This window comes from Culex quinquefasciatus, chromosome 2 (assembly GCF_015732765.1).
Source record: "Culex quinquefasciatus strain JHB chromosome 2, VPISU_Cqui_1.0_pri_paternal, whole genome shotgun sequence".
In the NCBI taxonomy this organism is placed as follows: Eukaryota; Metazoa; Arthropoda; class Insecta; order Diptera; family Culicidae; genus Culex; species Culex quinquefasciatus.
The window spans coordinates 187,083,144-187,107,676 of NC_051862.1; the positions used below are offsets into that span (position 1 = coordinate 187,083,144).

Below are 24,533 nucleotides of genomic sequence, written 5' to 3' on the forward strand. Positions count from 1 at the left end.
GAATACAGTTCCGACTCGATTATCTGAAGCCTCGGTTACCCTAAGTTTCGATTATTCCAAATTTTCTTATTAATATTTGTTTCGCTCGATCGAAATTCCATATTTTGCGGCGTAGATTTCTTCCAGTGTCTTTTCTCTTTTCGACCTAATCATCTCACCAACACAACCCCATTCTACTGTCACTTTTGTCCGCGTCAGCTGATGGTGTTGGTGTGTCGTCAGCTGAGTGAAGGAAACAAACAAGCCAAACTCAACAACACTCAAATCAGTTCCCCGCAGCAGGGCCATCCGCCTGGTATCGTTTCGTTCGTTCGCTCGCCGCCATAAGAATTCCGTCGAGTTCCGCTGGTCGGATTCCGTCGTACGGGCGGGGTAATTTGTTGCCCAAATTAATTCAGGTGGTGCGTGCGTGCGTGTGTGCGGCCGTCGCGACATCGACGACGCGGAAGGTTGCCGGATTAGATTAACCTTTTCTCTCCGGCTCCTGCTGCAAGGGTGGTGGTCGGGATTTTTGCTGGTGTTTTTGGATTGGGTGAAATTGGTACGGGAATTGTGTAATTTGAGCAGCAATCGTATCGATTCGTTCCGAAATGGAACCCGAGGTGGATTCGGCCAGTTCCAGCTTGGAAGGTTCGTAGCTTTGTTTCATTGCCAAATTTGGAATTGAATGACTAATCTTGAACCTTTTTTTATTACGCTTTCAGCTGCTGCCAATGGAACCGGAAGGCCGTCAGCAGATGAGGTGGAAATTCCTGTGCCGTGGGGCATCGTGGCCGGTGAGTCAGGAAGTTCATTCATCAAAAATCTTCCTTGGGAACAACCACTTTGATAAAATGTATTCCGCTTATCGGATCACTTGTCTTATCAATGTTCAGCATTATTGCACAGAATGATGTTGCAAAAAGTCACATTGTGGCTTGTACGAGAATCGATCGAATCCCCGCTGATAAGCGGACCTGTGCCGAACGTTGGCACGTGCTAGCATGTGTGGCGTTGCTTCCCGTATAAACAATCAGCGCATTGCAATTTGCATGCAGTGCAGTGGGAAGTGGGTAGAAAGGGACGAGGTGTTGCAATTAGAGCGTGATCGATACATTAGTCGTAGAGTTATTTTTTGCTTTCTTCCACGGAAAGCCGCGTAAACGCTGCTTTTTTTTTGTTTAGTCATGCTGCTGCTACCGCTACGTATGTGCGAATTCATTCATGTGTAATGTTATGAAGCCGTCCGCCGCGAGAGTGCGTAAGAAGTTTATGACTCGCGCTGGCAGAGCGTGTGACGTAAGGTGATGTAGTAAAGATGACGATATCGGCTGATTTTCGTGTGGACTTTGTACTAACGAAAGTTTAGTGAGTGTGTTGTTAACGAACAAAGGTGATAGGCTTTTCGCAACATTTTTATTGAATTTATTGTTGTACTTCTTGATTAAAATGATACGTTTTTTGTGGGCTCAAAAACACGAGACCGAGCTCATCCAGTTCTGTATAATCTTTACGGTTATATTTTAACAAAACTTTTCCAAACTGGTTTGAATAAGTTGAAAAAACTGTAAGTTGTTCTGAGAAAAATTAGCAAAAACTTCGTGAGAAGCTGATCCAAAATTATCGATGCCCGGTTGTACACTTCTGAATAATGCCTTGAAAAAAATAAATAAAAACAGAAATAACAAGCCATAGTTCCAACATTTGAATGCAAAAAGTGTTTTCAAATGCATTTGACACTAGTTCAGTTGTTTCGCAATCATTAGTTTTCAAAAAAGTATGATTTGACGAACACAAAACATTTAGCGAAAAAAAACTTATTGCGATACTAAACATCGAAAATTTTCAAAAATTCAAAAGATGTTTAAATCAAACCAAACATGCTAAAAATGATTTTCAACGCAGGGGAATGCATTTTAAATCAATTTCAGCTGATTGCAGTTAAATTTCCATTGAAATTTTGAAAAAATATTTTGTTGCCCCTCGATTTTTAAATTTTATTTTTTAGCAAATTAACACGTTGTTTCATGCATTGTTCCAGCCCGTTCGTCTTGCCCCACTAGTTGAGTAGATCGTACGAAAAATCAATAATTTAAAAATCTTTTTTTTTACAGTAAAAACAAGATTTTTTTAGAATCTTGTTCTATCAAAGGGGATATCCACAAACCACGTGGACACTTTTTTTGGAAATCTCAACCTCTAAAAGTGTCCACGTGGTTTATGGATGGTCCCAAGTCTGGAATAAGATAGTTATCAAAAAAGCCAACAGATTTTTTTTACGTTTTAAAGGCCGTTGCAAATATTTTTCGAAGTTTATGTCGCTCCAAATTTGTTCGAAAAATCAGAGGCAAAAAAATTTTTTTTTCAAAAAGCTTCAGAATTTTCATGAAAACAGAAGTCTAATCAACTGAAAACAATCTAAAATGCATTTTTCTGCATTGATAATCATATTTAGGATGCTTGGGCTCGTTTTATAATGTTTTAAATTGTACAGCACCACAAAAACTTTTTTTTTCGAAAAAAAAACAAATTTTCTGCAATACTTAGATTTTTGGAAACTAATGATTGCAAATATACCGAACAGTATAATGCGTTTTAAAACACTTTTTTTTTTATTAAAATGTAGAAACCATTGCTTCGTATTTCAATTTTTATACTTTTTTTTTTGCCCCACTCTCTCCCCTAGACTTAACTCAGAGTCGAGGGACATAAACTTCAAAAAGATTTGCAACGGCCTTAATGAGTTAAAACCCATAACTTTACCAAACTTTACCATACTTTACGAGCATTTCCTTAGCTTGTTACACCTGCCCCACTTTCCCCTATCGACAGCTCAGTAAAATTCGATTTTCACAAAGCAATTTTGGTATTTTTTTTTACCGAGCATTGCGTTCCTGATTTATGCAAAAACACATTTTTATACATAATTTTTAAACTTCTTATCGAAACTTGTTTTTTTTTGTGGAACTCCGAGTCAAATTCGACCGGTTTGGCCTAATTCGGTACAGCAGTGCTGAGAAAACTGAGTGACAATTTTGGTAACACACATACACACAGATAGAGACATTTGTTCTGTTTCCGATTCTGAGTCGATAGGTATACGTGAAGGTGGGTCTATGAGCTTTATGTAAAAAGTTCATTTTAGAGTAGCATTTTAGTCTTACCTCGGCAAGGAAGGCAAAATATCCTAAAATAGCTCCCGATCTTCAAGAAAGGGGACAAGTTTGAATGTGAGAACTATCGAGCTATTCCCATTCTCAACGCGGCCTACAAGTGCTGTCTTAGATCATTTTCTATCGTCTGTCGGAGCGAGCAGAGGACTTTGTTGGGACGTACCAAGCCGGTTTTGTGGAGGGGAAATCGACGACGGACCAAATCTTTTTGCTACGCCAAATCCTCCAAAAATATCGCGAGTACTTGGCGCACCACCTGGAACAAGTCACCAAGGCTGGCCGGATCCAGTGGGCCGGATACGTCGCAAGAATGCCGGATTGGCCGGAAGCACGCCAACCAAACCAGAACAACAATTCGGCGAAGTTGGTGTTTATCTCGGTACCAGCTGGAAAGATTTTTTTTTCTCAATTGCGCATGAGAAAGCTGACACCTATTGGACACTTTGAAATTTTGACCCCTTTTTTGCATTCGTCTAAATTGCAGGCCAAGGATTGATACCTAAGAGCATGCAATGGCACTGACCTTGTTGCGTGCTCTTCGGTTGACGTCCACGTAAGGAACATCCTGGAAGGAGCGTAACTAACTACATCCGTAGTTCTGTTAGATCATCCGAATTATCTTGATCAGAGCAGTATAGCTTTGGTTCCTTGCAAGTGTCCTTTTTTCTTACCTCCACGTTGGCTTGGTTTTCATGATGACCTAGCTGGTGGCCTGTGGAAACGGATCGTAAACCTTTGACCACCGCGGGTCAGAGTCGAGACGGCTAAAAGAAAGGGGCGCAACAATGTGGGAAAGGGAAGTAATTTGTGATTGTAGACGGTATTGTTTTGATTCGCAGTATGTTGAGTCAACTGCTGTGGATGTACCTGAAACATCTCACAACGGGGTTTCTCTTTTCTTCATTCTCAGCTACCACCTATCTCCTATTTTTATTTTGCTCTTCTGATTCCCAATTCTTCACTGATTCTTTTATTTAATATCCAACATTTGATTTTAATTTTATTAACTTTTGATTCTCTTATCTCTCAAAGATTTTCCACTCTTTTCTATCAATTGATACTGCTGTACAGTGTTGCAAAAGAGTGATAGAAAAGCTATCTATAGATTATCTCTGCACCAAAAATATCCGAGAGTATAGCGGCCGTCACTATAGCTTGTGAGATCTCTTCTTGTGTCTCGTGATTCCCAGCGATGCCATTCTCTCTCTATCACTCCTTCCCTTTTCCTCGACTATGCGCTCTCACCGCTGAGTCTCTCAATCTCTCCAAAAACTGCAATGAGTGAACGCGAGATGGCGATTAGAGCCGACCACGCATGACGCCCTTCAAACTGCGTTTGCAAAATTAGTTTTGTGGCGGCTTTTGTGGTTAAACGCTGTTGCGGTAGGATGTTCGTGGAAGCGAGAATGAGAGAGAAAAGGAAAATGTCAATCGCGAGTGGGTAAACACGAAAACGTGTTCGGCTATGTTTGGCGCTGAGAGTTTCAATGAGGAGAGAAGAGCAGTTGTATTTGAGGCATGAATATTCAGGCGAGATAATTGTAGTTGCTGAGAGGTGATATTTTGATATTTTAACAACCCTGCTGCTGTAACAAATTTTGTTTTGTTTTCTTTTCCTTAAAAATATACTTTTCCTTAATGTACTAGTAATATCAATCTATTTATCATTCGCCTAATCGTTTTTGATTTTATTGCGAATTTATTTATTTGAATAATTCTTTATCTTTCCTATAAATTATCATTACTATAATCTAAGCTTGTTTTGTATCTTTTTTTATTAACTATTGTCTAATTTTACATCTAATACATCTAGCTTCTCATTTTTATTCTTCAAAATACGCTCATCATTCTCTTACTATTGATACTTGATTTTTATAAAATAAATTCTCTTTAACTGTCAATTGTTTTCAATCTTCACCCTTTTTTCAAACAAGTGAGGTTTGAGCCCTTACTCAATTTATGGAATGGTTAAAGGATTAACACAAATATTACTATTGTATTTTTGGTAAACTTTTATAACATGCTTAGGACCAAAAATTGTAACAAAACACCGCGACAAAAGAAATAGCAACAGATAAACAGACTCAACAATAGGGAAGATTTCAGGAGAAAACAATACACAGTAAATAACAATTAGTTTTTGAATTCAAACTAAAAATAAAACAGTTTTTGCTTTAATGAAAGTTGTTAGGCACACTTTAAATGGTTAGGCGCTTATACTTACATCAAACCCTACGTAATGTACCACCCCCGGCCGAGTTAAAATGCGTAACCGGAAAAGAAGGTGTGCATGCCTGGCACGAACACTCAAAGCGTGTTCTAGCGTGCTGCTCGTACTGACTCAGAGCAAGGGTGAGATGTAGGTGTAAGGGCAGTGCGTGTTCGTCGAGAACCTAGTGCATAAGATCGGTCAAGGCTCGTTCTTACACTGAAAAAATTGCGAATTGCGATTTTTTTGCATTCGTCTAAATTGTTTTTTTTTTTTTACCAGAAGGACTTCGGATTTGCGCTAAAATCTCTCAAAAACGCTCTCCCCAAATAAAGCGCATTAGAAGCGCAAAGGCTAAGCGTATTCTACGTTTGATTTATACTAAGTGTTGTTAGAATAATCATCTTCTCACGCCCCAACCAAATGATTGATGCTAATCTATTTCACTTATCGTATTAGTTGATGGCCGATAATTGCTGCGCATATAAAAGTGTGCAATTACTTGCAATTTGAAATGCGTGTGAATTATTCAAATAAACCTGTTCGCTTTTCTTTCCATTCTTCTAGGCAAATGGTGGGGCTCGCGACTCAAGCAGCCGATTCTGGCCCTGCACGGCTGGCAGGACAACGCCGGCACGTTCGACCGCCTGTGCCCGCTGCTTCCGGCGGACATTCCAATTCTTTCGATCGACCTGCCTGGCCACGGAAAGTCTTCCCACTACCCGAAGGGCATGCACTACTACATCTTCTGGGACGGAATTGCGTTGATCCGGCGGATCGTCAAATATTACGCCTGGGAGAAGGTTACGCTGCTGGGGCACTCGCTGGGCGGTGCGTTGAGTTTCATGTACGCGGCGGCATTCCCGGACGAGGTCGAGGCGTTCATCAGTATTGACATCGCGGGGCCACCGGCGCGGGATCACCGGAAGCAGGCGGCGAATCTGGGCGACAGCATCGATCGATTTTTGCGGTACGAAACGTTGCCCGAGTCGAAGACACCTTGCTACAGCTATGACGACGCGATCGATGTGGTGCTGGCCGCGTACGACGGATCGGTTGATCTGCAGTCGGTGGAGGTGCTGATGCGACGAGGAATGGCCCCAGCGCCGGCCCATCTTGGGCGGGAAGGATTCCACTTTTCTCGGGACCTCCGACTAAAGGTGTCCCTGATGGGAATGCTTTCGTTGGAGCAGGTCGTGGCCCACGCCGAGCGGATCAAGTGCCGGGTGCTGAACATTCGGGCCGTTCCGGGGATGCACTTTGACAACCTGGATTACTACCCGAGCGTGGTGGAGGCGATGCGAAAGTCGGCCAGCGAACTGGTATATCTAGAGATTGAAGGCACGCATCACATTCAGCTGGTCAACCCGGAACGAATATCGCAGCCCATCACGGACTTCCTGCTTGCGGACCGGAAGTAGCGTGAGAGTTGAAAGTGTACCTTAAATTGTAATCGAATTTGTTGCACCTTGCTTTACGCCGGTTCCAAACAATGCACTCCACGTTATACTATAGAACAGTTTACAAAAAGGCGCTAAAAGGCACGTGATAGTTCAAGCACACACACACAAGATATAATCTTTAGAAAAAAATAGACAACAATACGAAACTATTTATGTTTTAGGATAGTTTGTAACCAAAATTAACGAAGGTGATAAGCCAAAACGGGAATTTAAAGCGAATGAGAGAAAAGGTTAAACGCAAAATGCCTTTAATTTAAATCCGAAACATCCCTCGTCAAACATAAGTCGGTCCGTACGCCTTCTTGGTGGTGCACGGAACAAGCGAACTTTCCTTCAGATAGTTCCCGATCGCCTTCTGCAGGATCGTCTCCAGCGGGCTGAAGGTGGCACGTGATCGAAGTCGCGCCTTTGACACTTCCAGCGATTTGAGCAGTTCAAAGTTGCGCTGACGCGCCGCCTCCAGGTCCAAGTTGGCGGGGACTTTGTTGGTGGTTTTGGCGGCTTTTGAGTCCTCTGCCGTAAGCTTTTTCTCGTTTTGATAGCTGGAAATGACATTTTATGGGATTAAATGGGTTAACTGACTTAAGCTAAACGTACAGTAATTTTAACTTTTCCTCCAATTCGTACTCCATCATGGCATATCGGTCATTGATATCGGATACAAAATCAATTTCATTTGTAGCCAGTTTAGTCATTGTTTTAGTCAAATAGAAAACTTGTGAATTACTAAATCAAACTAACTCTGAGTTGTTGATATCGAGCAGTTTGGTCGTTGTTGGTCCGTTGCCATGGTTTCCGCTACATTATACTGCTAGAACCGTGCGCGCCCTTTTAGCGTTTGGGATAAAGTCATGTGGATAAAGCACACGCAATGATACAGCTTTTCGTTCAAAGCTTAGGTTATGCGTTTGCTGTTATGGTGGCAGTTAACTTCTATGGCGTTTGAATGATCATCAAGTAAAGCCAAGAGTAAAGCACACTGGATTTGTACTGGTTTTATCGAGACGGTACGGATTTTGAAACCACGTTGTTGAGTTTTGGTCTGTCGGTACCCACTAAGAATTTTGGCTCGAGATTCGAGTCGAGCTGGTTCGAGATCGGGCCTGAATCGAGTCGAGGCTCGAGCCAACATTTTTGGTGGGTATGTATTTTACATAGGGGAACAGCATCTAATTCCAGCGTGCCTCTAATGTTGGCAGGTCAGAACTTTAACGTTCAATTAAAGCTAATTAAAAGCGTTTTCAACTGAAATCGAGTGATAAATAGCTCAATAAGAAGTGAGCAAGCAAGTTTCTATCAAAAGTTTTGCAAAATTAGTTGTTTAAATAGTGAAAATCAGCAAATTGGATGGAGTTAGGAGCGATTGCTTAACCTGCCAAACATACGAGAATTTCCCCTATTAGGTTTTATGCCGACTCGGTTTTTAGGTTAGAAATTTGACAGCTTGGCTGCACTGTTTACATTTTTTGCACGTGTGTCTCAGTAAAAATGTGTGTGCGTGTGCGCTCATGACGTCACGCTGTAAAACCTAATTGTCTATTGCATTTACATTAACATATTGTCTATTGTATTTTCACCGTTTTAATGTTGCATTAACGAATCTTGGGTAGGGGACCGAGTATGGAATGTTAACATTCACACTAATAACCTTATCCAGTTCAGACTCGATTATTCGAAGACCTTGATGTAAAAGTTTGACTTCGGATAATCAAATCAAGAAAAGAAATGTTTTTCGTTGTCTTATTTTGGATTGTCGCGCTAAGTAATTTCGAAAATAAATTAGAATTATTAAATCCAAAATTACGGTGTGATTTTTTTTTTTAATCATTAAATATTCATAAAATGCATTTCCCGAGTAAGTTTTTAAATAAAGTAAAGCCGTCTGTTCTCGATAAATTTACGAATCATCAAGTTCAAAAATGTTATGAATTGTTCATTTGCATTTCCTTTAAATGCTCTTTTCTGAAAACGATGAAATTTTACTGGATTCAGAGAAAAAAATAAAATGAGTGTCGGAGGTTGCGATGGCTGTTACCAGAGCTGAAAATGTCAGGGGTCCTGACGCGAAAATCGGCGACGCATACACGAATTTTTCAGATCCATTCACTGAACCGCAAAACCGTGACATAAACAAACCCGACTCAGTCGTGAGTGCCCTAGCTCACTGAGCAGCTGCAATGCGAGGCAGTAGTCGACCAACGCTCATTCGACGTTGCACGCACACACATAAAGAAACAAGTTTTAACACAAAAAGTTGGTATTTATGTGTGGAAATGTAATTTTGAATATAAGTTATGGTTGTTTTAAGTGTTTTGCACAGTCTAGAACCATTCAATTGTTTAAAAATAGTCAAAATAGTGTTTAGAGAGGATTTTACGAGTCAGTCATACGACACGAATTGAGTGAGTGTAGTTCATTTTTTCACGTCTCTCATTCTCCAGCTGCCGACCGGCACGAGTCAGGCGGCAGTGGTTGAACGGACACAGTAGGCTTACAGTCACATTCTAGCAGTGAACTGACATTTGGGTTTGCTTCATGTGTACGCTGGGTTGGAAACATTTTGCAGGCCTGGCTGTTACGACGTATGGCAAACCAACCAGAAAATTATTAATTTAATAGGCAATCAATCATTCAAATTAGACTAAAAGGGAGTCGCAGATATCGAATGTAATACTTTTTTGTTTTAGAAATAACATTGAAATCTTTTTTTTTTTTTATTAAATCACTCAGAAATGCTTTTCTATAAACATTAAGAAAGGTTTATTTTTATCATGCTAATTTTTCATTTAGAATCGCATTTTCTGGGCTTTATATTAGAACTATAATTTACAGTCATTGTTCCAAGAGTGAATGACAAAATTTCATTCAACAAACGCAATTTTCATGCTGCCCAGTCCGATGTTCTAGCAGAGTTCGTACAGAGCTGGATATTCTTACAGCATTCTAGCAGAAATGTTCCAGATGCAGTCCAGACTCGATTATACGAAGCCTCAATAACTCGAAGTTCGATTTTCTGAAAGTTCGTATGGGAATTCAGATAGTCGAATCGCAATTCGCAATTCGCAATTTTCAGTGTAAGAACGGGCCTTGACCGATCTTATGCACTAGGTTCCCGACGAACACGCACTGCCCTTACACCTACATCTCACCCTTGCTCTGAGTCAGTACGAGCAACACGCTAGAACACGCTTTGAGTGTTCGTGCCAGGCATGCACACCTTCTTTTCCAGTTACGCATTTTAACTCGGCCGGGGGTGGTACATTACGTAGGGTTTGATGTAAGTATAAGCGCCTAACCATTTAAAGTGTGCCTAACAACTTTCATTAAAGCAAAAACTGTTTTATTTTTAGTTTGAATTCAAAAACTAATTGTTATTTACTGTGTATTGTTTTCTCCTGAAATCTTCCCTATTGTTGAGTAGTGTTTATCTGTTGCTATTTCTTTTGTCGCGGTGTTTTGTTACAATTTTTGGTCCTAAGCATGTTATAAAAGTTTACCAAAAATACAATAGTAATATTTGTGTTAATCCTTTAACCATTCCATAAATTGAGTAAGGGCTCAAACCTCACTTGTTTGAAAAAAGGGTGAAGATTGAAAACAATAGACAGTAAAAGCGAATTTATTTTATAAAAATCAAGTATCAATAGTAAGAGAATGATGAGCGTATTTTGAAAAATAAAAATGAGAAGCTAGATGTATTAGATGTAAAATTAGACAATAGTTAATAAATAGAGATACAAAACAAACTAAGATTATAGTAATGATAATTTATAGGACAGATAAAGAATTATTCAAATAAATAAATTCGCAATAAAATGAAAAAATATTAGGCGAATGATAAATAGACTTGATATTACTAGTACATTAAGGAAAAATATATTTTTAAGGAAAAAAAAAATAAAACAAAGTTTGTTACAGCAGTATCAATTGATAGAAAAGAATGGAAAAGATAAGAGAATCAAAAGGTAGTAAAAATAAAATCAAATGTTTGATATTAAATAGAAGAATCAGTGAAGAATTAGGAATCAGAAGAGCAAAATAAAAATAGGAGATAGGTGGTAGCTGAGAATGAAGAGAAGAGAAACCCCGTTGTGCGATGTTTCAGGTACATCCACAGCAGTTGACTCAACATACTGCGAATCAAAACAATACCTTCTACAATCACAAATTACTTCCCTTTCCTACATTGTTGCGCCCCTTTCTTTTAGCCGTCTCGACTCTGACCCGCGGTGGTCAAAGGTTTACGATCCGTTTCCACAGGCCACCAGCTAGGTCATCATGAAAACCAAGCCAACGTGGAGGTAAGAAAATAGGACACTCGCAAGGAACCAGAGCTATACTGTTCTGATCAAGATAATTCGGATGATCTAACAGAACTACGGATGTAGTTAGTTACGCTCCTTCCAGGATGTTCCTTACGTGGACGTCAACCGAAGAGCACGCAACAAGGTCAGTGCCATTGCATGCTCTTAGGTATCAATCCTTGGCCTGCGGGAATTCAGATAGTCGAATCATAAACAAATTAATTCCTCAATTTTTTTTCGAGTACTGCGACATGATTTTATTCAAATTTAAATGGTTTGATTGCCAATAAAATTAATATGCGTTTTTAAAAGATTCATCATCGCCATTTTGGCCGCCATCTTGGATTTAAAAATTCTATTTAAGAGTAATACTTAAGCTTGACAATCAAAAATAAGACAAGGAAAAGAATTATTTTTCGTGATTCGATTATCCGAAGTGATTTTTTTTCAAGGCCTTCGGATAATCGTGTCTGGACTGTAATTGCATTCCCTGTGACCAAATGAATAATTTTGCATCATTTGTTCATCCACACAAGTCTCTACACAATTTTGGTAGCTGTCAATACAGAAATGATATGTTTACATATTTTTTGGATTTTTCGATTCCGTTGCAAATAAAATATGCCGTAAACAATATTTTTTTAAACTTTTGATTTGTTTTTGGAAACATAGGTCTAATCACTAAAAACTATCTGAAATGCAATTTCCTGCGTTAATAATCATATTTGAGCTTGTTTAAAAATATGTTTAATTTGGTGAAATTCCAGTGTACAGTACCGCAAAAAGTCTTTATTAGGAGAAATAAAAAAAATATCGTTAATATTTAGATATTTTGAAAACTAATAATTGTAATTAAATTAGACTGGTGTAAAATACATTTCAAAACACTTTTTTTTTTTCTTCAAATACTGAAAAAATAGCAAGTGATTTCAAATTATATTTAGTTTCTTATTTTAATATATTTATGCAACAAGCAAATTTCTAAATTGATGCAAAAATATTTTTGACAAACAAATTAAATAAAATATTGTTGAAATAGGTCCAAGTAATTTTTTCCCCTCACCCTTAAAATTTTCCAAAAACTTCCAAGAACATTTTTGTTTTTGCTAAACGGTCTACATAAATCAGAGCATTTGCATCAAGATTTACCATTCATAAATCACGTGGACACTTCGTATAATCGAGTCTGGACTGTATTTAAATTAAACAAAAAATGTTAACAGTTGAAAAAAAAATTAGTTTTGGCGAAAAATGATATTTATTTGGATATGCGACTTCAATGTATTATTGTTTGTGTCAGTTTCATGTCATTATGGAATAATTTGATTCTTGTTTATTAAGTTTAAATCAGTTTTTTACAAAATACATTTTTCCTATCTCAATCTCCCAAACAATTCCATCAAGCTCGTTCGATCGTCATTCCGTTGGAAAAACACTGTGCTCCTTCAGATACATGGGTGCGTTGATGCGCCAGCCCACCTGGGCAAACACAGTTTGGTTAAGTTCGGGTGTGGGTGGTACAAATACGTCTATCATGTACAAACTTGCATTATTCTTGCGCCAGCAGTGCCAGGTTTGGGCTCCTCAATTTGAGATGTTTTAGTTTCATTTTGCGTAGGCGGCTTCACCTCACTTGGCAAATAAAACATTTTTGGCCCACGGCCGTTTGAGAATCTGGGTTTGGTTCAGATTTCGGTCCCGAAATGGCATTGAAACAACTCGCAGGTTGGGTTAAGTCACGGTGGCGATGACGAGCTGAACCCCTGAAAATCTAGTCCAAACAGAAACCAGTCTGTGCAAACATGAGGTCTCTCGGTTAGCCTCTCACTGCTGATGCTGCTGCTGCTGCTGGGAAAATGCCTGGCTGGCTGTTTGGCGGGAAAATACACTCCATGTAATTCCAGCTGCCTCAGTTTCCAAACGTGTGTGTACGTGTGTATGAGAGTTTGTTGAAATTTCACCTGTAATAATGAACACTCGTCACACGAGCGTCATGTTCCGGTCCATATTCCGATAGTGATTAGAATCAAGATGAGCACAGATGAAGTCATTGAAGTCAGTTCCGTCACAAGTACAAACCAAATGATTCTCTTTCACACCAAGACCTATACCTTCCGTTGTATGTAAAAAGCCGATAAATACTCGAACAGGAGGAGGTGTCTTTTCTTTATAGGTGCATTTGTTTGATAAGACGACACGTTTGTATAAATTTAAAATATTGCCCCTTCGGGCTTCCATTCAGTAGTTGGCCGCAAAGTGGATAATATCGGGGAGTAACGCAGGTCGTGCCGAACGAGTTGCGTTTTTATCAAGTGCAACACAGCTCCCAGTTTAGAACGACCACGTGGTTGGTGGTGTAGGATCGCGCGTGACCGGCAGTGAAAACGTGAAGATCAATGGCCGATGGATTACACATGACCTTTGAACTTGTAGTGCCTAACAGGAGCATCCGAGTTACTCAAGCCGGACGTAACCGAAACTTGGCTCTGCTGTGGAAGAGTTTGTTCGTTTGGCTCGAGTTATGCGGGCTTCTTGGTGACAACGTGGTGGTGATCATCATCGATAGATCGACAGAGTTTAGAACACGTCAGCACATCTGAGTTGGAATGGAATACGGCGTGTTCAGGAATGGTGGCTGTGCCACGCTGTCAGCATGGGATCAAATTGTACTTGCTTAGAGTAGTTGAAAATCGGTACAATTTCTCAGTATATTCTGTATGCTAAAATAGGCAACGGTTAAGTGGAATGAAGATGAGGAGCAGAATATATTAATGTCTAAAATTATTTTATTCAGAATGACACTGATGCTCAGTATCCATTTACTCAGAAAGTCGTTACAATTAACAGTACTGGTAAAGTGGCTTAGTTTTTTCCGGTATTCATAACTTTTAGTATGATAAGAGTTTCTGATAAATTTGCAGGCGAGTCTAGCCACCTAAAGCACTTGGTTCAAACCAGTTTCATGAATTATACCTGCATAATAGTTGCTACTGGTTTTGCAACATGCAGAACAATGTTATTGCAGTCTGTTGCCAATTTCCCACAATACATTCGCTGGTTATGTAAATCCGAAGCTCCCAAAATCACCAAAAAGAATAATTAACCCATAAGCAGCTGCTTGACTCATCGTAATAGATTGATAGCTAGAATAGATATTTTTTAAATATTTGAAAAGCAATATTTTCTGATCGATTTGGAATGTTGGACAATGTTGCGGGCTTAAATAAAAAATGAAATGAAAAATTTCAACATAACATTAAAAAAACAAAAGCAAAAAAATCATAATCAAAATTAAAAGATCAATTTAAAAAAAATGCAACTATTCATTCTTGAAATATTAATTTATATTAGATGCGAACATTTTTTCAAGTTAAAACCATTTTTAAGGATATCTTTCTAAAAAAAGTCCTGCTCAGCTGCTAAGATAGAACCATGAAAAAAAAAATGAAATTTTCTTAACTTTTCGAAAAATCAAATATTTTTTTAGTCAAAAGTAACATGATGATTTTAGCCTTTTCAATGAGATTATTTTGAAGTCTGAACATTCACGTAAATATATTCTACTTAACTTTCATGTCTGTTTACTGATATTTGATTTTATCGTTTTAGTTATTTCGATAATTAAAAAATAATAATGTACGAATACTATTTTTTTTAAACAAAATATCGTATTTTCTGGAAGTACTCAAATTTTCATAATTTGCAATACGGGTATCAAATTTTGTATGCTTCTTCACTTTTATTAATTAAAAAAAGTTATTTTTTGCGAAATAGTTATTTTTTCACAAAATCCCGTATTTTTGCCTAAAAACAAGCGTAAAATAAAGTATTTTTTGAAAATACTCCAAGTTTCATAATTTGCCATATGCTTCTTCACTTTTATTAACAAAATAAAGTTATTTTTTGCGAAATAATTATTTTTTCACAAAATCCCGTATTTTTGCCTAAAAACTAGCGTAAAATAAAGTATTTTTAGAATTACTCAAAGTTTCATAATTTGCCACATGGGTATCACGAATTAAAATTATGTATGAATTTTCGCTTTATGAAATATTTTTTTGTAAAATTCTAAAACTTTCATAAAATACCGTATTTTTTGCAAAATAATCAAATTTTTATAATGCGAAATATGGGTATCGAACGAAGCGTAGTCATATATTAATTTTTATTTTATTAAAGTTTTTTCTGTATAGTACTGAAATTTCATAAAATAACTTATTTTTGGGCAATTAGGGACCATCCATAAACCACGTGGACACTTTGGGGGTATGGCGATTGTCCACGATCCATACAAAAAGATTTTTTTGTATTGACAATTGTCCACGAGGGGGGGGGGGGGGTTTAGATTTCCAAAAAAGTGTCCACGTGGTTTGTGGATGGTCCCTTACTCAAAATTTAATAATTCGCAATATGGATATCAAACCAAGCGAAATTTTGTATTAAATATTATTACATATTTTTTGGAAAACAATAAAATTTCAATTAAATACCGTATTTTTTGGCTAAGATACTCCATTTTGCATTATTTGCAATATGTGCCCTGCCGATCCCTAAGTTGCTATGGGGCGCGGGTTCGATTCCCGCCTTATCCTCCTGGCCTTCTATTGGATGGGGAAGTTAAACGTCGGTCCAATTGCGTAAAAGAAGTTTTGGGTGACTCACCACACATAACCTTCGGATGCCTAGAAATGAGCAGAAACTTGCAACAGAGCCCACAAAAGACCCGGGGGTGGTTAAAGTGGATTGCTTTGCTTTGTGTCAAACGAAGCGAAATTTTGAATTAATTTTTAGATGTTTTTAATAATTTTCTTTATGGGTATCAAACAAAGCGGAAATTTTCTGTATTTTTTTGCAAAATACTCAAATACTCAGACAATACCATGTTTTAAATAACCGCATTTTTCATAAAAAAATATTTTTTTTGAAAAAATACAGTATTTTGTGACGAACTTGTAAAATAAATGCAAATTTTGCACGAATTTGTAAAATATAAAAATTACATCTTAAATAATACTTGTGTTATGAACATCTACACAAGTATTATTTAAGATGTAATTTTTATATTTTACAAATTCGTGCAAAATTTGCTGAACCTCCCGACTCGCCGGCCGCTCGGAATTTTGCCCTCTAAATATTCCATAAAAGTAAGTCAAAGACCCCAAATCCCTTCTCTAGACACTGATGTTAGCAAAAATGTATCACTTTGCTGGCTAATCCCTAAAATTCGAAACAATTTGTTAGTAATGCAAAAATATATGTTTTTCAATGAAATTATGTTTAAATTATTTCAACCTGGTGTATCAATCCTTATTGGAAGAAATTGAAAAAAAAAACAAAATAGTTTTTGCATGTTTTTTGAGTATAAATAGTATAGTATAGAGTATAAATCCTCATCATATCGGTATTTCTCCTAAGTTAGTTTAAAATAGATATTGCACCTATAATGTGAAAATGTAAATACAATTTGCTAAATAATTGGTTTTACTTGGTCAAATTGAATTCAAATTGTAAAATTGACGATAAACTATCTCAGCAAAAATGCCAAATCATAATTAAATAGTATTTTACATTTCAGGCTCACCTTAAGAATCTGTAATCCTGTAGTAATTTTCGATGGTTTGTTCCAAGAGTACAAAAACTACGAAAAACTTCTGATTACTGTAACACCACGAAAGAAAGTTTGTGCCACATTTATGGAAAAGAAAAAGTCGTTTAATTTAACGACAGCCACAACTTTCGTCATCCTTTCCTACCACTAAAGCAAGAAAAAAACACACACGACAAAGTTTCTGCTCATCCCTGCGAATTTTCCGGCTGGTTGAAGAAAAAACTAACCGCAAGAAGATGGGTAAATCGCTACCGATAAGCAGTGGCCGCGAAGAATCTCCAAAACTACACTGATGGTCCATCTGTATCGGAATGGTCACTGAGGAACGAAGAGGAGTTGGAAGGTGCTTTGGGAAATGGGGAAACTCCCGTATAAAAACAGCAGCAAAAAAGAACAACATTGGGATAACACAAAAAAAAAATCCAAAACACTTCACCTACAAGAGGATCCACGACCACCGCCACCATCATCATCATTTTTGGCAAGTTTTTCCCCGGAAGAAACTCGTTCCATGGTGTTGGTCGACCGGAAAAAAATCGCACCACGTGGGGGGTTTTTTCCCCACATGATCTCTGCAAATGACACCCAAAACGGTATCGTCATCATCGTGATCGCACACATAAAAGTGCAATCATTGAGGACGGAGGAGGAGGTGTGGGCGTAGGTGGGTGGTGACCACTTGTGAGTTCTTCACGCACCACGTGACATCGGCCGAGCCGGAAGTGTGTGGTGAAGGGAGGGGATAATGCTGAAGTTTTTTTTTTTCCTTCTTCGTCGAACCGCCTCTTGAAGATTTTTGTTGGCAAAAAAAAAGCTGTTGTCCTGAAAACGACGGATGACACGCTGCGTCAAGCGGTTTCTGATACCTCACGTTCCACCGGTGACAGTCGGCCGACATGACTGGAAAGATGAAATTTTGTCGTTATCTTTATTGTTATCGGGAAAAAGCAGCGAGCAGCTTGGGGAACGAATCACTTTTGCGACACGTTTCACTGGAAGAAAGGTTCGATAATAAATGTTTTCGTGAAGGTCGTTACAAAATCCATAATTGTCAATGGTATAAGGCTATTATAACAGCTTACAATAATTTAATTTTCAATCCGAAGATTTCCAACAAAATCGTAAAAACTCCGTTCAATGTTGACACTCTTCATATGACACACTTCTTGACACACCCTGCAAGTGCGTCAACTTGTTTAAAAGATTTTTATTTTGATGTAATTTGACAAGTTATTGACAATAACTTAGCTTTTATATTAAACAATTATTTTTATATTGAATTTCAACCTTACTTTAATTATTTTAGGTTTAATCTCATTGAAAAAATAGCTTCTTAAAAAAACTAATTAAAACAGATCCGGTTTTTTTTTTTTTTTTTTTATGTTATATTTATTCAGATTTTCTTTTCCATGTACATTCATTCAGTTAAAATATTATTGAGTGTCCAATCACAATCGATGACTTTTCACCTCAATTTTAAATACTAGCAACTTTCATTTATTCATGAAATATTGTAGCTTTCGCTATTCAGTGATTTCAAATGTAGGAGGTCCTACATGTACAAAAGGGAAAAGGGATACCTTAAAACTAACTTATAAACTATATAAAGAGCGGATCAATGCAGCTGAAGACTGCAATGATTTTTGTCGAAATGCATCAATTATCTTATTGGACATAACATCCAAAGTGTCAACTTCGGCTAATTGATGAAGTTCACTGGTGCTGAACCAGGGAGGAAGTTTCAGAATCATTTTCAGAATTTTGTTCTGAATCCTCTGAAGTTTTTTCTTCCTGGTTAAGCAACAGCTTGTCCAGATCGGCACAGCATAAAGCATGGCAGGTCTGAAAATTTGTTTATAAATTAACAGTTTATTCTTGAGACAAAGTCTAGAATTCCTGTTTATAAGTGGATACAAACATTTAATATATTTGTTACATTTAACCTGGATACTTTCAATGTGATCCTTGTAAGTAAGGTTTTTGTCAAAACCAAGTCCAAGATATTTCACTTGATCCTCCCACTTTAAATTTACCTCATTCATCTTTATAATGTGATGACTTTTGGTTTAAGAAAATCAGCCCTTGGTTTGTGAGGGAAAATAATAAGTTGAGTTTTGCAGCATTTGGAGTAATTTTCCATTCTTTCAAATAAGAATTGAAAATATCCAAGCTTTTTTGTAATCTTCTTGTGATGACACGAAGGCTTCTGCCTTTGGCGGAGATGCTTGTGTCATCAGCAAAAAGTGATTTCTGACATCCTGGGGGCAAATCAGGCAAGTCAGAAGTAAAAATATTGTATAAAATTGGACCCAAAATGCTTCCTTGAGGGACGCCAGCACGTACAGGTAGTTGATCAGATTTGCTATTCTGATAACATACCTGCAGAGTACGATCCGTCAAATAATTTTGAATAATTTTCACGATATAAATCGGAAAATTAAACCTTTTCAATTTCGCAATCAAACCTTTATGCCAAACACTGTCAAATGCTTTTTCTATGTCTAGAAGAGCAGCGCCAGTAGAATAGCCCTCAGATTTGTTGCTTCGAATTAAATTTGAAACTCTCAACAACTGATGAGTAGTTGAATGCCCAAGGCGAAATCCAAACTGCTCATCAGCGAAAATTGAATTTTCATTAATGTGCGTCATCATTCTATTAAGAATTATTCTTTCGAATAATTTACTAATAGATGAAAGCAAACTAATGGGCCGATAGCTTGAGGCTTCAGCAGGATTTTTATCCGGTTTCAAAATCGGAATTACTTTGGCATTTTTCCAACTACTGGGAAAATATGCCAAATCAAAACATTTGTTGAAAATTTTGACCAAGCTACTTAAAGTTGCTTCTGGTAATTTTTAATTAAAATGTAAAAATGCCATCCTCACCAGGGGCTTTCATATTTTTAAATTTTTGATAATAGATTTTATTTCATTCAGATCCGTATTAAAAACTTCATCTGATGAAAATTCTTGTTCAACAATATTCTGAAATTCTATTGAAATTTGATTTTCAATAGGACTCAAAACATTCAAGTTGAAATTATGAGCACTCTCAAACTGCTGAGCAAGTTTTTGAGCTTTTTCCCCATTAGTTAATAGAATATTATCACCATCTTTTAAAGAAGGGATGGTTTTTGAGGTTTCTTAAGAACCTTTGAAAGTTTCCAAAAAGGTTTGGAATAAGGTTTAATTTGTTCGACATCTCTTGCGAACTTTTCATTTCGCAGGAGAGTGAATCTGTGGTCAATAACCTTTTGCAAATCTTTTGAATTCGCTTCAGTGCAGGATCACGAGAACGTTGATACTGTCTTCGGCGAACATTTTCAGACGAATCAGAAGCTGAAGATCGTCATCAATAATGGGAGAATCAAATTTGACTTGGACTTTAGGAATAGCAATATTCCTAGCATCCAAAATTGCATTAGTTAAAGATTCCAAGGCTGAATCAATATCAGCTTTGGTTTCTAAAACAAAATCATGATTTAAATTATTCTCAATATGATGCTGATACCTGTCCCAATTAGCTTTGTGGTAATTAAACACAGAACTATTGGGTCTGGTAACTGCTTCATGAGAAAGTGAAAAAGTTACTGGAAGATGATCAGAATCAAAATCAGCATGAGTCACTAAAGGACCACAATACTGACTTTGATTTGTCAAAACCAAATCAATTGTTGATGGATTTCTAACAGAAGAAAAGCAAGTTGGCCCATTCGGGTATAAAACCGAATAAAGACCAGAAGTGCAATCTCTGAATAGAATTTTACCATTGGAATTTACTTTTGAATTATTCCAAGATTGGTGTTTGGCATTAAAATCACCGATGATCAAAAATCGAGATCTATGCCGAGTAAGTTTATTCAAATCCCCTTTGAAATAATTTTTATTTTCCCAGTGCATTGGAATGGCAAATATGCAGCTGCAATCATAATTTTTCCAAAAGAAGTTTCAAGTTCAATGCCCAAACTTTCAATAACTTTTAACTTAAAGTCACGTAACGTGCTATAAGTCATACTACGGTGGATAACTATTGCAACTCCACCGCCATTTCGATTCATTCGGTTATTAGTTATAACTTTATAATCTGGATCACTTTTCAAATAAGTGCCAGTTTTTAAAAATGTTTCGGTTATAACAGCAACATGCACGTTATGAACTCGTAAAAGTTGAAAAATTCATTTTCTTTCGCTTTTAAAGAGCGAGCATTAAAATTCATAATATTGATGGAATTACTTAGATCCATGATTAAACTTCAGGGTAAGAACAACATCATTCGCAAATTTTAATCCAATCTGGATAGCTTCCATCATGGATGTAGCATTACTCATTGTTTGAATCAAACCAAACAGTGAGTTTTGCAAAAAGTCATTTTTCAAACGTAACATCGCCGAGATCAGAAGATCCCAAAGCGTTGCCAGCAGAAAAATTTTCAAATGAGATTTGAGGTACCTGCCCAATTTCAGGAAGATTGGTAGAGGATTTAAAATTCGTGGATGAACCCGAACCCGAAACGACGTTAGCATAAGAAATGCCATTGTGTTACCTAACTTTTCCACGGTAGGGGTATTGTTCGAGTGAGACAGCACGAACGTTTGATTTAAAGATGCAGGTACAACCTGACTTTGAGAAAATTTCGGTTTGGATTTCGGCTGATGCTTAGCACGAGAATCCAAAACCTTTTTCTGATGGGGCAATCCCAGAAATTTGATTTGTGATTTCCACCACAATTTGCACATTTAAATTGGGTGACTTCTTTCACGGGACAATTGTCCTTGTCGTGAGAAGAATCCCGCAAACCATGCATTTTGGAACCATGGCGCAATGATCAGTACCGTGACCGAATGCCTGGCAACGCCGGCACTGGGTCAGATTCTGGCCATTACCGCCATGTTTCTTAAAATGCTCCCACTTTACCCGTACATGGAACAAAAACTGAACTTTGTCCAAAAGTTTCAAATTGTTGATTTCATTTCTGTTGAAATGAATCAGATAAAATTGTGAAGTCAAACCAAAGCGAGAAATATTCCCGTTTGATTTTTTCTTCATTGGTATTACTTGGGATGGGGCAAAGCCAAGCAACACCTTAAGTTCGTTTTTGATCTCATCCACCGACAAGTCGTTGGAGAGACCTTTCAAGACCGCCTTGAATGGACGAGCATTCTTGGTCTCATACGTGTAGAAATTGTGTTTGTGGTTTTCAAATAACCAACAAAAGTTTGGTGATCTTGTAAAGATTCCGTCAACAAGCGACATTCTCCTCTTCGACCAAGCTGGAACGAAACCTTCAAATTGCAAGTTTCCTTGCAATTCTTCAGTTGCGTTCGAAAGCTGGCCAAATCGGAGACGGAAGTCACTACAATTGGCGGAGCCTTTACTCGTTTCTCGACGGCAGAAGGCTCAGTACGAGGAGAAGGATCCTTGTCACAGTTTCGGATAAAACACCGAAACTGTTTGTCAATGGAATTGGAGGATTGACCTCACATTCAGAATCAGAATCAGACCTCAGAAGAGGCTGTTTTCTTTTTCTGTTTCCGTTAGCCGGTTTAGCGTTCAAACGCTTCACCGACGTAACGACCAAATCTTCAGAAGATTTGCGTTTACCTTTGTTTTGACGCATTTTGCAAGCAAAGTTCTCTTAAAAGATGGCTTCGTTTGTAAAATACAACAAAATTTCAGGTGGGGTTAGTCTTGAAAAGACTGTTTAGAATTTTGGAAAGTAACTCAGGTAGTCTTTAAAAAGACTGTGAATTTTGTTTGAAATAACTCTGAGCTTAGGTAGTAAAAAATACCGCAGCTCTAGTGTCCGTTCACCTCGAAGGTTCGCAAGACACCAAACAGATCCGGTAGTGCAGAGCTCTGCACATTGCGTTGCATATCATGCGTTAACTCCGTATCAAGCCCCAAGTTCAACAGTTGTGCCTCCAGTTTGAGTAAACATCACGTAATGTCTGTTTGGCAACCTTCCACAGAACGCACTACTTCTGCACAAGCCCCTAAATTTTGACCACAAAGCTTCTGGTCAGTCTAGCTTTGCATTCACCACAATGAAGAGCCAAATTTTCCTTCTAGTTTTTGCTTTCCTACTGAAGTACGCCCCGCCCACAAACGGACAAAGTCTCCAGGATGATCTGAACGACCTGCAGCAGCACGTGCCCATGGCACAGATTCAGGAGCTGTTTGTACGATACTTGATGGCCGATCCCGAGTTCCGGCAAACCGTGCAGTATTTCCGGGGGGCGGAATTTGCCAACATGTGGAACCGATTTCTGGAGGTGCCGAAGGTTCGCGAGCTGTTCACCTACATGGCCTCCGCCGGACTGATGGTCAACGAAGCGCTGGAGATGTTCGCTGGGTTTACGGGAATGGAGAAACCACGGACCAAGTTCAGACGATGTAATTTGAGTGAGAGTTATGCTGGAGGAGTTATTCACGTTTCTATCTAAAATTGCAGCGATAGCTCCAAAAAGTGGTGGCTTCCGAGCGTTCATCGCCGAAGTGGTTGAGCTGTGCTCCTCCAGTGATTTGGCCAGTGCCCACGAAGCGAAGAAATCGTCGAGTTCCCAATATCGGGAGATGGTCAGCAAATTTGAAGCTCCGGAATTCAAGCGATTGCTGGCTGAAGCTTCTGTAAGTAGACAATTAATCGATAATTAGTTTTTTTCAAACATTGCTTTAAAAGCTGCAATTTCAAGGGAATCCATTAACTTCACTATTTTTTTACCTCGTTTCAGGATGACCCTCAAGTGAAACCTTTACAAGACGAGCTTGGTTCCTACGGAATCGACTTTGATGTGTTGTTCGAGCTTTGGAAGTCATTTTTTGGGTGGTCTTCCATATTTTGAAAACAAAAAGGGGGTTTAAAGCAATACAAATATAAAGTTATAAAAGCACACAAAATCATTTAAAATTCCCATAGAAATAGAAATGTTTTCACACGTTTGTCATTCTACCGAAAATCCGATCATTTCTCCCATGTTCGCATTCAAAATTTGACTTCTGTCACCACGTAGCAAACACAAGGAAGAGAGAGACGAAAAACGAGAGAAAGAGAAAGAGCAAGTTGTCTCGTTCGGGCGGCTGCTCGAGTGGTGCTCATTTTTTTCGTTCGTTTCGCCTTTGTGTTTACGTTCACATTAGAGATCCTAAATAGGGAGACTGGTCGAAGTGAATTTGACGTACCCAAACAGACACGAGTTTGACGTATCCAAACGAGCATTTGCCTTTACGCCCAGCAAAACTTATCAGTGTTGCCAAGCTCAAAACATACGTTGCCAGATCGATTTAGCCAGCTTAGACCAGTCTCCCTATTTAGGGTCTCTAGTTCACATACCGTCGCCAAGCAAGGTATTTTGATTAGTAAGGCAAGGCGGGTTTTACAGCTGTCAAAATAGTTAGCATGAAACTCGGATTTTATATGGAGATTTTCAGAAAAGTGATAATTTGACCATTTTCCGGGCAAATTTCTCCGAATTTTTTTTTCTGTAGGGTTGTTAAGCATGCCAAACTAAACTGAAATATGCTTTAAAAACAAAAATATTTGTTAAAAAAAATCAACTTAACGCGTTTTTTCGTGCAGTTTGTCATGCTTAACAACCCTACAGGAAAACAACTCGGTGTTATTTGCCCGGAAAATGTTCAAATTTTCACTTTTTTCAGAATCTCTATATAAAATCCGGGTTTCATTCTAACTATTTTGACAGCTGGGAAATCCCGCCTTAACTTATCTAATCTACATTTTCGGAAATGATCGCTGACAGAATGTTGCTGTTAATTCATTTATTTCTGTGACAGATGTGA

The 24,533-nt window shown here is 38.0% G+C and overlaps 3 protein-coding genes across 3 annotated transcripts; 2 read left to right on the plus strand and 1 right to left on the minus strand.

Moving 5' to 3' along the window:
• The first annotated feature begins 240 nt into the window (after positions 1–240).
• LOC6046364 (probable serine hydrolase) lies at positions 241–7,067 on the plus strand. The gene is made up of 3 exons (XM_001863546.2): positions 241–630; positions 705–776; positions 5,929–7,067. The coding sequence occupies exons 1-3, from the start codon at positions 591–593 to the stop codon at positions 6,780–6,782; spliced, it is 966 nt and encodes a 321-aa protein (XP_001863581.2). The 5' UTR covers positions 241–590; the 3' UTR covers positions 6,783–7,067.
• Positions 7,049–7,571, minus strand: LOC6046365. The gene is made up of 2 exons (XM_001863547.2): positions 7,422–7,571; positions 7,049–7,366 (listed from the first exon to the last, which is right to left on the minus strand). The coding sequence occupies exons 1-2, from the start codon at positions 7,517–7,519 to the stop codon at positions 7,099–7,101; spliced, it is 366 nt and encodes a 121-aa protein (XP_001863582.2). The 5' UTR covers positions 7,520–7,571; the 3' UTR covers positions 7,049–7,098.
• Positions 7,572–22,780: 15,209 nt separating this feature from the next.
• Positions 22,781–24,230, plus strand: LOC6046366 (protein G12). The gene is made up of 3 exons (XM_038250994.1): positions 22,781–23,129; positions 23,188–23,363; positions 24,222–24,230. Exons 1-3 carry the CDS (start codon positions 22,781–22,783, stop codon positions 24,228–24,230), a joined length of 534 nt encoding a protein of 177 aa, XP_038106922.1.
• The last annotated feature ends 303 nt before the right edge of the window (positions 24,231–24,533 follow it).